The sequence below is a fragment of the Dendronephthya gigantea genome, unplaced genomic scaffold (assembly GCF_004324835.1).
Source record: "Dendronephthya gigantea isolate DGI-Jeju-01 unplaced genomic scaffold, DenGig_1.0 000016F, whole genome shotgun sequence".
NCBI lineage: Eukaryota > Metazoa > Cnidaria > Anthozoa > Malacalcyonacea > Nephtheidae > Dendronephthya > Dendronephthya gigantea.
This window is the reverse complement of record NW_021163026.1, coordinates 2702194-2714578: the sequence shown is the minus strand read 5'-3', so window position 1 is coordinate 2714578 and position 12385 is coordinate 2702194. Positions and strand designations below refer to the sequence as shown.

General features: G+C 36.7%; 4 protein-coding genes across 5 annotated transcripts; 2 read left to right on the top strand and 2 right to left on the bottom strand.

Annotated features, from left to right (window-relative positions):
• Positions 1–36: 36 nt before the first annotated feature.
• Positions 37–2957, bottom strand: LOC114520432 (protein phosphatase 1F-like). Its single transcript, XM_028540689.1, has 7 exons — positions 2604–2957; positions 1985–2145; positions 1674–1876; positions 1407–1595; positions 1104–1247; positions 783–939; positions 37–707 (listed from the first exon to the last, which is right to left on the bottom strand). Exons 1-7 carry the CDS (start codon positions 2792–2794, stop codon positions 376–378), a joined length of 1377 nt encoding a protein of 458 aa, XP_028396490.1. The 5' UTR covers positions 2795–2957; the 3' UTR covers positions 37–375.
• Positions 2958–3082: 125 nt separating this feature from the next.
• Positions 3083–11548, bottom strand: LOC114520431 (RNA N6-adenosine-methyltransferase mettl16-like). Of its 2 annotated transcripts, XM_028540688.1 has the most exons (7): positions 11193–11229; positions 6176–6258; positions 5312–5452; positions 4891–5140; positions 4511–4580; positions 4054–4299; positions 3083–3886 (listed from the first exon to the last, which is right to left on the bottom strand). In XM_028540688.1, exons 2-7 carry the CDS (start codon positions 6180–6182, stop codon positions 3152–3154), a joined length of 1449 nt encoding a protein of 482 aa, XP_028396489.1. In that variant the 5' UTR covers positions 6183–6258; positions 11193–11229; the 3' UTR covers positions 3083–3151. The 2 variants fall into 2 exon arrangements, with proteins under 2 accessions (XP_028396489.1, XP_028396488.1); XM_028540687.1 differs by lacking the exon at positions 6176–6258 and having other exon boundaries at positions 11193–11548.
• Positions 5372–7692, top strand: LOC114520434. The gene is made up of 3 exons (XM_028540692.1): positions 5372–5834; positions 6702–6863; positions 7235–7692. The coding sequence occupies exons 1-3, from the start codon at positions 5696–5698 to the stop codon at positions 7408–7410; spliced, it is 477 nt and encodes a 158-aa protein (XP_028396493.1). The 5' UTR covers positions 5372–5695; the 3' UTR covers positions 7411–7692.
• LOC114520433 lies at positions 9279–11018 on the top strand. The gene is made up of 4 exons (XM_028540691.1): positions 9279–9544; positions 10168–10230; positions 10378–10437; positions 10538–11018. Exons 1-4 carry the CDS (start codon positions 9343–9345, stop codon positions 10846–10848), a joined length of 636 nt encoding a protein of 211 aa, XP_028396492.1. The 5' UTR covers positions 9279–9342; the 3' UTR covers positions 10849–11018.
• Positions 11549–12385: the final 837 nt, after the last annotated feature.

Here is a 12385-nt window from a genome sequence, read left to right as displayed (position 1 = left end):
ACCACATAGATTACTAACTATTTACATGGTGTGTTTAAGAAAAATATTTATATTGTTTCATCACCATGCAAAACTACAAAATTGTGTCTTTTCCCAGTCTCATTCCAAACATCTCGGGTAATCAACAACAAAATTGAAAAGGAATCATGCACCTGCAGTTAGCCTCATGCTCTCTTGAAATCCACTGCACAGGTCAATATCTATTTTCAATTTTGGTTTTGATTATTGGAGATTGTCTGTATTGCCACAAGGGCAGATCATATCTGTAACAAATCGTATTATGACAAATGTTTCTTAGAATAATATCAAGGCTGAAAGATCGCTTGTGTCTATCACAGAGCAGATCTTATATATGTACATTTTAATGCAGGATACCTAATTTTCTACCATTTTCTCTTCACCATGCCCCTGTTCTGTGCCTCCAGGAGTTTCCACAGATTTCTTTTCCCCAGTTCCTTCGCTAGCACTCTCAGCTGCTGTGGTCTTTGGGGCTTCTTCACCGACAGTTCTATGACAATCTAAGAATACAACTATTACACTAACATTATCTGTTGAGCCATGTTCAATTGCACGATCCACAAGAAATTTAGCAACAGAAGAACGACTGCCACCACTGGACAAATGATCTTGCACCATTTTGATGACCTCAGGAGCTGCGATTGTATCCCACAATCCATCACAGCCCAAAATAAGGTATTCCTCATCACCTAAATGAAGGAAGATCATTCAGCACAAACAGGGTGATATACTGACGTATGCTAGGTACTGAAGCCATGAGCTACCTTCAAGATCAAATTCTCGTGTATCAGGATCAGCTGAAACATATGGTTTGTGATCTTTATCTCCGATAGATCTTGATACAGCAATATTTCCATTCACTCGCCAATCTCCTATCCATATGACACACCCACCCAGATCTTCAATACGTTTTCGTTCATCCTGAACAGATATTTTTTATAGCCATATTAGGTAATGCAATTAGGAATTACAAATTATATAATCAAAAATTATGAATTATACAATTAAGAATTATAAAATTAAGAATTCTACAATTAAGAATTACATAATTAAGGATTTTAGAGGGAAACATGGCAAATTGTTACCTTTCTGTTTGGTTTATGCGGCTGCATCAATTCAACTGCTTGTCCTTGCTTGCACAGTGATATTTGAGAATCCCCCAACCATCCTATGTTTAGTGTGTTACCCTTTAACATTGCTACAACACCTGTTGTTCCAGCACGTAAGTTCTAAAATGTATTTGAAAGAGTATGACAAATTAATTGATAGACAACATTAAAAGTTCCTTATCTAGTAGTTCTGCAGGGCAACATTAATTGTTTTATTATGGTTTTACTTCTGCAGATACATGACCAAAATTCTTCTCCTATTATTCATTACAATGTTACCTCATTTTTTGCTTTCTCTGTAAAATGTTTGTCTGTGGAAAGAAAGGCTTTGGACAAAGCCTCATCCAGATCAGTAGTAAACTCATCTTGCTTTGCAATGTTGTTATGAAAATGAGCAACTGTGTAATTTGCACAATCAACACCCCCATGACCATCAAACACAGCAAAATAGGCCTGGCTAGGAAACTCCTAGAGATAAAGGTTGTGTTGAAGCTAAATTTGCACAGGATATCTAAGGCTAACAGAATAGATCTTCAAAAACTATACCTCATTTAAACCAAAAAGATTGTTGAATTCAGTGATAACCATGTGCCTATCCTCCATTCTCCTTCTTGTATTTTGTGTTGAATGACTGTAAACCTCGTATGTATTTCTAGATTTATACAGTGTTGGCATACTCTCTTTCCACATCTTACAAACATCATGAACTGCATTGATAGTTGCAATTGCCAACTTACCACAGTTCACAGCTAAGCAAATTTAAAAGATTTTAGTATAATTGCACGTAAAAAAACTTGCCTGGAGTACAAGTATGGTTCATAGAATTATATCATCTATAAACATGAGAATTAACTAACCTTTTATATTTTTTCTCGGGATTTTCGATTCATCTTCTTCGTCCGAATCAGTTTTTTTATCAAATACAGAGATCTCTTCCTCGAATGACTGAAGATCTTCTTTTAGTAGTTTCACGATAGTCTGGTGTGCAGCTGTTGTTGCCACTATTTCTGGCGCACCACTGTCAAACAAGACAACAAAAGAAATCAGTATAGTCTTGCTGCAATTTAAGTCAAATTTTGAGACCTTTTAAACATATTTCCACCTCGATCTAGTTATTTGCTTCTTTTGCCCACCAACTTTAACATTTCATTCTGTCTTACAACAGACAATCTCACATGCCTACAAATGGGTTAGCAATATGTTGTTGTTGTTAACTCATTCTAAGGAATGTGACAAATATTACACAACTCAGCAACTTTTTAAGTTTCAGGTTGCTAAGGGCTAAAATGAACGAGTTTCGCTTAGAAAATACGTATAATAAATAAACTATAGAATATCCGGTTCATGAACCTCATGTGTATGCGAAAAGCAGTATAATAAATGATAAAAGTCATAATTTGTAATTAAAAATACACCAAACTAACGACATTTGCTTAATTATTTCACACAGATCTGCCTTTCACTTTCGTTAATTACCTGTTTCGTAGATACTCCAAAGCGATGTACAGACATTCCCCTTCGATTTCATCCTTTGAACAATGCAGTGAAGTTGACTGTTTAGGTAAACTTTCAACACTTTCATAAACTATACCACCACACTTCTCCACAAACGAAATGATGAATTCTTTGGCAGCATTCTGTTCCGCGACGGATACTTTCTCACTCATTGCAAAATATCCAAATTAAACGACAAATAAACGGCAATTTTCATAAATAGTATCCTAATGCACAATATGCTAAACTCGATGTCACGCTTTTAATCGTTCTCAAGTGGAAAAAATGACAAGAAATTAGTTTTTAAAGCAAAATCATATGAAAAATATCACTTGACTTCGTTTATTAATGGTGTACAATTTTGGGCGTGGCCGCGTGGGTATCTCGTGAACCCACGCGTGATGTCTTCGGGGACAAACGTGTGACTACGTGTCTCGTGATTTCGTTCAAGTATAAGAGGGAAGGCTCTTTTAAAAATCCTGTAGTTCACGTCAAAATTCACCTGACTAATCTCTCTTTTCTGAAAAGTCTTAGGAGCTAAAACGATTTTTAAAATACTGAAACAACTGGTACATGCAATTCCGATCTTGTCCGTCAATCCATTCCATTTGTAAAAACATTTCAGGTAAAACATCATCTTCCACAAGATCATTGCATTTAGTTCCAAGAGACAAGGTGAACTCAATCAACACTTGTTTACTCTCTTCCGTATCGTCTGATTTTAAGAACTTGCGTTTTGTAATATCAGAAGAAGACGAGTGTCTTCGTTTATTTCCAGTTGAAGAAACTTTGACGCCAATATGATCAGGTTCTGTTACATAATCGTTGTCGTTTATGTTGTCATTATTTTGTGTTTCTTCTTCAGGAGTAGCTGGATGTTTCGCTCTAGTATTCGTCATCAGGGTGACCGAACATTTCCCAGCGATAACATCACTTGAACTCTGATCTCCATCATGGACCCCGCCTGTCGAAACAGATGACGATTCTGCAGGAAATTTCTGGACTGTTTCATTGACTATGGAAACTGTATCTTGATCTGATGTAACTAATTCTTCAAGGCTAATCTCTGACGTTCTTGGTGGATTTTTTGATTGTTCATCTTCTGAAGTGCCATTGGTTGAAAGTTGTTTACTAGTTTTCAGTTTCCCAGCCGCTTCACGTCGTTTACGTCTCTGGTTGGCCCAGGTATTATGAGTGGCACAACAGTGAAGTCTCGATAACTTCATCTTTCTTTCATCTGATGAACTTTCAGACAAAACCTGTACCTATATAAGTTAGGAGAGAAATTACTCAGATCCAGCAAGTGCAAATCAATAAATAGATTCACTTTACTGAATGGTGCACAGTCTTGTCTGAAACTCTAACGATAACTTTGTTTTAATCAAGATTTTATATGATCACACAATCGGACTAAAAGCAAACTTATTCTGACCTGAAGATCGTTAAGGATTTCTTTAAATATTTTCGAAATTTTATTGATGTATTGATTGATATTCATTGTCCCAGAAAGTGACTCCTTTGAACAAAACGACGTCGAAGAAAATGTAAACTCCAGTGGTTTATTTTTACGTCTTTTTTTTGGCGTATCCTGCGTCAGAACATCCGATAAAAACGTCCATGCAACTCCCCATCTCATTGTCTTGCCTTGACAGAACTCTGTGGTGATAATATTGGAAATCTAAACATATCAAAGTGAAACCTCCTGTTGAATCTAAAAATAACCTTACTTGACATCGAGGAAGTTTAGAATGGATAAATAAAGTTAGTTTAGTTTAGGTTTCCTCCTGTAGTAACACTGGATCAATAAGAGGTGATCCTTACTGGACCTCTAGGAAGAACAGTTTAGAGCTGATAGAGCTATCCATTATAAATAAGTTTAGTTCACTTACTTTATTTTGTTTTAGCTTTGTTAAAACGGAAGCTAAACTTGATTTTTTCCCTAACATTGACGTAAACCATCTATGTAAAATGCAAGAAGGACAAGGTCAGCGAAACTGAGTACGTTCCTCCCTGAATGAACTTGGTCTTGATCATGTGCTAGGCTAGGGAAGTCCCTCTGTCTCTTCAAATGCTTTATGTTAGAACATTGTGCAAGATATGTGTCAGACAATAAATTGGATTAACTACGAGAAATGTTGATAGATCTAAGGTCTAAGAAGATTTGAGACATCCCAAGGTCAGCGATGAGTGGTCAAGTTCTTTGCTAGTAAAAAGTCCCCCTCAGAGTCCCGTGTTTTGAGGTAAAACTCATTAAATGGTTCCCACTTACTTAACTCTAGACCCCAGTCTTAAACTGTCTTCAATCATTCTCCCAACAAACGTCACTTCCCCACCCGAAGTCACTGTCTCAGACTCTGAACCTGTGCATACAGAGCTCGGTCGGGGACGATCGCCAGTTCTCGAGCTCCCGACTGTTTCCGACTTATCGGCGAAGAATGGTGGATTGCACATAGTAAAGTCATACTGCTCGCCCTCCTTCAACAAGTCCACCAAGATTACGTCTGGCGTCACGAGATGTACTAGAAACATGAGGGAATAGTGTGAGAAAAAACACGGAAACTTTGCTAGTAGTTGAACCCGCTAAACTGGGTTTTACAACCAGTTTAACCAGTTCATCTTGTTTGTCATGACCTTGTTCGTCATCACCAGTTCAACCAGTTAGATTCTCAACGCGACTTACAGAATAATACCTCGTATAGTTTCCTCAAAATGATTTCTTTTCACATTCTCGATTGCGAAACGATACGATATTTCATCAACTTCCGAAGCGCAGAATTTCCAATTATTAATCTTCGCTCCAAGAAGAGGATAAACACAGGACGAACCAGTGCCTAAAATACGCACAATAATTTAGTAACCAACCTGTACTAATCATACCCCTAATTCAGTCTGCGAGCAGGCTAATTTTACCCTGGTGACGTATGAAACGTGATCTCCGGATGACGTGTCGTGTACCACGTGCCAGAAGGTTATAATTGCCATATTTTGCTGACTTTTAGATTTGCTTTAACGAAAGTCTCGAGATGTGAAGGTCTTCGACTGAGTGAGGATCAAGAAGGCCACATCAAGACATCATGTCGCAAAGTTGTGCAAAGAATGAATTTCCAACGGGAGACGAACCTCCCTGTATCGCCTGCCCAATCTCGAAAGTTGGTTGTGATTCATTCAAACAATTTATGGATATAGCCTATGAAAACTGCCTAAGGGATTGCGGTAGGTGCAATAAAGAGGGGGAAATTACATAAATAATAAAAAGTTTTGAGAAATATATCATACACAAAATCAATCCATTTATTAAAAGATAGTGCGTAAGAAGATTTTGCTGAAGTAAGCAAGTAAAGCACAGATTAAGCCAGGGTTTTCCCTATTATATAACATGAAGTAACGCTCTTTATTATAAGGTCTTATAACACTTTAGAATGTTTGCTAACTACTTGCTATGATATACAAATCAGTCCGGATAATACGTTTAAATCAGTTTAATCGCCTTTCTTACGATTTTTATGTAAATAGAGGTATTTCGTTAATTTATAAATTAAAGAGTATCAACTTACAATGCATGTCAACGCCCAACTTGCAAAGTCGGAGTTCCCCTTTGTAAGACTATAACTACCAGAACCAGTTGAAACCGGTTTATCTAGAAGAATTGATTATATACCTAGACAAGGAGTAGCAACTTCACGAAATTCTAGGGGGTTCACGCTCAGTGTTTTCCCTCGAAGTCTGACCGTTGTTAGAAATTTGAATTTCTAATTTCTGACCTCAGCATGAGGGGAAACAACGTTTTTTGTTTCGCGTTGGGAATAGATGAAAAGTTTGACATTTATTATCAATGGTTCAAATCCGAATGGTTAACAATACATGTAAAACAATGTAAAAGTTAAAATCATGTAAAACCTGTGTGTCTAAGCATAAACACACAGACAAAACAGTTGATGACATTTTGAACTAAAGGTCTTTGTTGTCGGGAGCGTTAGATTACTGCAATACATCTTGTTGATTATGGTTCAATATTGACATGACTGTAGTCATTACGGAAAGTTGTTATTGTAAAGAAATTCAACTAAGATTCTTTTGTAGGTTTTTTACAAACAAGATCCCCAGGTTCCTCGTTTGACAAATTAGAATTTGTTGAAATTGCGGCTCCAGTCTTTGGAGTTGTCTTCATATTGCTTTTAATAAAGCTGGTTGTCCTACCTCGATATAGTCGATATAGAGCTCGACGCCAGTCTCTACATGCAGGTTATTATTTTATTGTTTTTATCCAGGGGATACGCATATGGTTATTACAACAGGGATATACATATACTCATAAAGTTATTACAACAGGGATATACATATACTCATAAGGTTATTACAAGGGGATACTCATATACTCATATGGTTATTATCACAAGGATATACATATACTCATAAGGTTATTACAAGGGGATACTCATATACTCATATGGTTATTATCACAAGGATATACATATACTCATAAGGTTATTACAAGGGGATACTCATATACTCATATGGTTATTATCAAAAAGACATACATATACTCATATGGTTTTTAGTGATATTCTGTGACTACAGGCTACAGCTTACTAGCCATGTAATTTTATTTACAGCTAATATTGATGAAATGGAAAGAGGCGAAGCACCTCCAGGACAGATAGAGGTAGAGCCAGCTGCAGCAGGCACTTCAGGAGACAACAATACCCTAGGTGAATGTCCTCAATCTTTAGGAAAAACGGAAGATATCAGCGATCAAGAGGAATTACTGAAACACGTAGAGTCAGAGTAATAATTTGAAAGTTGACTGCAGTTCTAGAGTTCTACACTCATACGTACAAAAAATGAACCGCGACGGCCGGCATTAGCGACCAGTTTCGAGTCCCTGATCATGCGCCAAATCTGGCGCACGGACAGTACGCGCAAGTGGAAGCTGGCCTTAATTCAACTAAACATAGCTTTACCAGACGACATGCTTGAACACTCGTTTTTGTGGAAGCAGATAAATAGTAATATAATTTCTCTGCATAATTTTGTATACTTTTTCTTAATTATTATAAAGTTGAAATCTGTACATCAGTGATATTCAGCAACTGCGGGTTATTACTCGTGCTCTAGGAGGGCACGAGTCTAGGTTTCGTCGTGTGTCGGTCGCGTTTTGGACCTCGATGACCCAGAATGCAATGCGCCTTTGACCCAGTAATGTATGACGAAATGTAATTATTTGACAATACAAGCCACTTTTACAAACAATACGGCAAAATATATTGCACAGAAGACATTACTACGGTGCGCGATGTATATTACGAGATATAATTATCCGACAATACAAACCACATTTTACAAACAATACAAAGGATGCAAAATATATATGCACAGAAGACATTACTACGGTGCAACATTTACATGCATGATGCATATTCCTTGGTGCGATATATATTTTTAAATTCCTATATGAAAGCAAGATATATGATCGATGTTTTCGCAGTTTTAGACCTACAAATGCTTATAAATCACACTTATTAATACCTAAATGTTTGAACCTTGACATTACGAACAATACGAATCAATATTTTTACAACTAGTTTTTTGAAAGCTTTCGTCGGAACTAAAACACTGCAGTCTGCAGTCAATATATAATAGAAGCATTGACAAAGTAATATGTCACGCCGTGCGGATTGTTTATAGGGCAGGCTACCTATAATCGGCATTTGTGAATTGTGATAATAATGTAAATGTATTATTTTAAACTTGTGTGATACATTTTTGTCGTGTAAGTCCTCCCAGGCCCAGGGTAACCACAAAGCCTTAACTTGCGCTATAGTTCCCACAACACGCCATGATTGTGTCCCTCAAGTAATGCTATTAAATCCCTAGAACACAATCCCTAGAGCACGAGTGTACGCCTAAGCCGGCGTCTTGTTTAGCAATAAAGTATTCAATTTATCCAGGAGATAACACACCTGTCGCAGATTAGGAAGATTCAGGAGATTTTCATTCCGGAGATTTTTGACGGATGATCCCGTCAACACGCTAAGAATAAAACTTTTACGCTATTCACGGACCGATTTATCAAAAACCAGTGTCACTTGACGCTTCAAATAAGAATTCAGGAATTTTTAATAAAAAACGAAGGTCACGAAGTCACGCCCACAAGGCAGCTTTGCCCGCCTTGAAGAGTACCAGCCTCTTTCCCAGGAGGGACAAACCTGGGTACGAGCTTGAAAGAGTACACCCCTAGCAATCAGCAATCTGATGCAATGTCACACACTTATAAAATTCTGCCTCTGGCTAGAAACCTGATCACTAGCATTGATATATGCCAAACTAAACCGATATTCAGTCTAAATACGACTTTAAAACAAGTAAAAAAAAACAGTTTCAACCTCCGTCTGGTTTTGAATAGTATATTTTTGCGTGCTTAAGTTATTTCATTCGGAATTCTCTGTAAATTGGCTCTCTGTGAAATTCTTCAATGAAGAAAGGGTCAAGGTCATGGGGGTTTCCAACCTCGTACCCAGGGTCTTTACTCCCCACCACGAGTAAAGACCCTGGGTACGAGGTTGGGGGGTTTCCCCTTTGGGGGCTTCCCCTAATGGCTTAATGAATGAACGGAAAGCACGTTTTCATTCGTCATTTTGTCAAAAATTTTTCATTAGCGCTTGTTCTTCAAACAAGGAAGAGCTTCGTTAGAGCGAGGTTTAGTTTCAATTAAGTTTACGTAATGTCAAGGCGAGTTACGTGGTGCTTTTTTGCAGTTCTTTTATTGAATCACCGTATTGAAGCTCGTGTTGTCTGTAGTAGTGAGGAATTTCCGACGTATTCGTCTGATTTACCTCCATGCATACCTTGCCCTAAAACTAAACTGGGTTGTGAGAATCTCAAGTCTTTGTACACAGATGCTTATCTCAGCTGTCTAAAATGTGGTGAGTTGATAAACGTTTATGTCATTTATTTACGAAGTGTAATTTACCACACAGTATAGACGGCCGCTAAGGTAATTTAAGAGATAAAATGAACTTGAGTAAAGGTATATGTTTATTAACTCGTTTATTCATTCAAATGTTCATTCGCATTTACGTAAATACGAAAAAGAACAATGTTTTTCGTGATTATACTCAGTAAGCACAAATTTTGATTAGCAAGGCAATTTTTAAAATGGTCAAAGTCCGATTTAATAAGTCTTCCCACGTTTGACGTCATAATGTATTGACGTTTTGACCTGGCATTAATCCAAGTAAGGCCGCAGCGTGGCAGACTTATTCACCAAAACTTTCATAATCTAATTGTTTGCGAATATTTTGACCCCCCCTCTCCCCTTTTAACAAGCTCTATAGCCACTGCGTTTGGTTCTCTGCTCTTTACCATAACTATAAATATACATACATAACTGTCAACTCCACCATATACCAGTAAAACCAACATGCCTCAGTGTTCCTTTTACTGGTTACCTAATTAGGTATCTGCTACACCAGATTGTTTATATTCACATTAAACCTCCACAGATCCCATCAACGGTATAAATAAAGCAAATTTTGTTCTTTTACAGCTAACCTCAACACTAAGACTATTACAGCATCTTCCACTCCCAGTAAAAATATATCATATGAAGGTATGTACCATAACCCTTAGGATGCAGAAATTAATCTATTAGAAATAACTCTGTATTTTAAAGAAAAATTCCCTGAATGTGACAAAGAGATTCCGTAATGAAAATCCTATCAACAGTATAAATTAGGTAAATATTGTTATTTTACAGCCAACTTGACTGACCCAACTACACTTACAGAGTCTACCAGTGAACATATATCACACAAAGGTATGTACGATAGCCTTAGGCTGCAGAAATTAATTTAAAACTCCAATAAAACAAATCTATCTATTTTAAATTAAAATGTCTCGAATGTGATTTATTTTAGACTTCAATGAAGACTCGTCAGCAAACAAAGGCTTTCCAACCTGGGCAATATGGCTATGCGTTATTGTGCCTGTTAGCATCCTATTAATAATATCAGTAGTTTTTTCAAAACAAATATGGAGGAGATTTTTCACAACAAGCACACTTGTCTCTTCAACAGTCAACGTCACACATCCAATTGTTTCAAATATTGCCACAGAACACAATGATGCAACTGAATGTCAACCCAATGTCAGGTCCCGCTTAACAAGTGAAGGAGTTAATACTGCCATTGACAAAGTTGAAACACTAGATGACGCAGATGACGTCTAACCTGTGCGATGACTACCATCTGATTATATGAGCATATGTGATATTGCACTAACAAAATTTATTGTAAGCTACAGCTATTTATGATTAATTAGGAAATTATTTTTTTATGGAAATATAATATATTTTAATTACAAAAAATTTGTAAGACTCATCATATTCTGATTAAAGGTATGATGTTTCAATAAGCATTTGAATAAAACAATTAATATAAGTGATGTTTTAGCATCAAATGTGGTATAAAAATTGCCTAAAATATACCACATTTGATGCGAAGTTGTTTGAAGGCACTACCACGCAAACCACGCTGCTCCCTGGTTATAAGGTACTACCAATATTAAACTTACCAATGTCAATTCCTGTAATCTGTGTCTGATCATTCTTTGGTAACATTTGAAGTAAATCTTCAATCCAATGAATATAGTTCAATCTTAATGTGATAGTTGGTATAAGTCTATCAAGAGGCAACTCAACCGTCAATCCAAAATCATGATGAAGAAGACAAACTGTAAGTTCACGCAAAGCTTTTGGATCTTTGAAATTTATTGTATATCCACTCGATGTTGGCACTAAATACTTGCGAAATTCAGGATATTTTTCCCCTAGTTTTCCAAAGTTTGCAGGATTATTGCAATATTTGTTTCTGGGATGCATTATTTTAAAAGATTTAGTTGAAGTTTACTCAAATGTACTTCAAACTATATTCGCGGCCATATTGTAATGTTGCAGGGAGGACTGCGTAGTAAACTGGACCGACCCTCAGATAAAACATTTCATTCTATTTCATCTTTTCTTTTCAAGTTCATCTTGATAAACTGACTGTTGAGATAAATATAGAAATGGGAAAAACCCTGCACTGGGCTACCCGGAGGGGAGGAGGGTGACCATTACTGCAACACTCATTTCAAGTGAATGGACTGTTCTCTGAGGGTTGTACCTTAACCTTACCTAATACCCGAGTGGGCGTACACATACTGAATAGTGAATAGTGTTTTCAATGAATCTATCAAAGTTCAACAGCTATTTTGAGAAATTAGTAATTGTTTGAATATTACATGAGCACAATTATTATTTAAATGAAAAGGAAATTGATTCGGTAGAATTTCTTTCCTTGTCTGTCGGAGTAGAAGCATTAGATTTGGGGTTAGCGTCAAATGTCTTATAAAACGAAACTAGCAACAATAATTCTTAAGATTTCTCTACTGCTGTTTGTTTTGGCAAACAGTTGTCCTGAAGGACAATTTCACTCAAGTTATCTCGACGGATGTTCAGATTGTCCAAACGATCCTATTAACAACTGCAGAAACGAAGGTCCTACTGACACCAAAGTCTGTGAAAAGAATTGTGTTCGTAATAACAGCAGTGAAACTCGTGAGTATACAAAATAAAGTACAATTTTAGTCTTTCGTATCCACAAAATTCAATAAGATAAGTTTGAATAGTTTATAGTTAGGGATTTCCCATTTAAATTCGGAATTCCCCCAGACAGGTAATGTTTTATAATGTAATTATTAGCCGATAAGCCGTCCATTTAACTCGA

Coding starts and splice junctions, on each gene's coding strand:
- LOC114520432 (XM_028540689.1), bottom strand. CDS start 2,794: ATGAGTGAGAAAGTATCCGTCGCGGAACAGAATGCTGCCAAAGAATTC. Junction 1,596..1,673: donor ATCTTTTTGGTTTAAATGAG/GTATAGTTTTTG, acceptor CTTTATCTCTAG/GAGTTTCCTAGCCAGGCCTA. Junction 940..1,103: donor CGCATAAACCAAACAGAAAG/GTAACAATTTGC, acceptor ATATCTGTTCAG/GATGAACGAAAACGTATTGA.
- LOC114520434 (XM_028540692.1), top strand. CDS start 5,696: ATGTCGCAAAGTTGTGCAAAGAATGAATTTCCAACGGGAGACGAACCT. Junction 5,835..6,701: donor AAACTGCCTAAGGGATTGCG/GTAGGTGCAATA, acceptor ATTCTTTTGTAG/GTTTTTTACAAACAAGATCC. Junction 6,864..7,234: donor ACGCCAGTCTCTACATGCAG/GTTATTATTTTA, acceptor TTTTATTTACAG/CTAATATTGATGAAATGGAA.
- LOC114520433 (XM_028540691.1), top strand. CDS start 9,343: ATGTCAAGGCGAGTTACGTGGTGCTTTTTTGCAGTTCTTTTATTGAAT. Junction 9,545..10,167: donor TCTCAGCTGTCTAAAATGTG/GTGAGTTGATAA, acceptor GTTCTTTTACAG/CTAACCTCAACACTAAGACT. Junction 10,231..10,377: donor TAAAAATATATCATATGAAG/GTATGTACCATA, acceptor GTTATTTTACAG/CCAACTTGACTGACCCAACT.
- LOC114520431 (XM_028540687.1), bottom strand. CDS start 11,499: ATGCATCCCAGAAACAAATATTGCAATAATCCTGCAAACTTTGGAAAA. Junction 4,581..4,890: donor AGACTGGGGTCTAGAGTTAA/GTAAGTGGGAAC, acceptor CATTTTACATAG/ATGGTTTACGTCAATGTTAG. Junction 4,300..4,510: donor CAAAGCTAAAACAAAATAAA/GTAAGTGAACTA, acceptor TGATATGTTTAG/ATTTCCAATATTATCACCAC.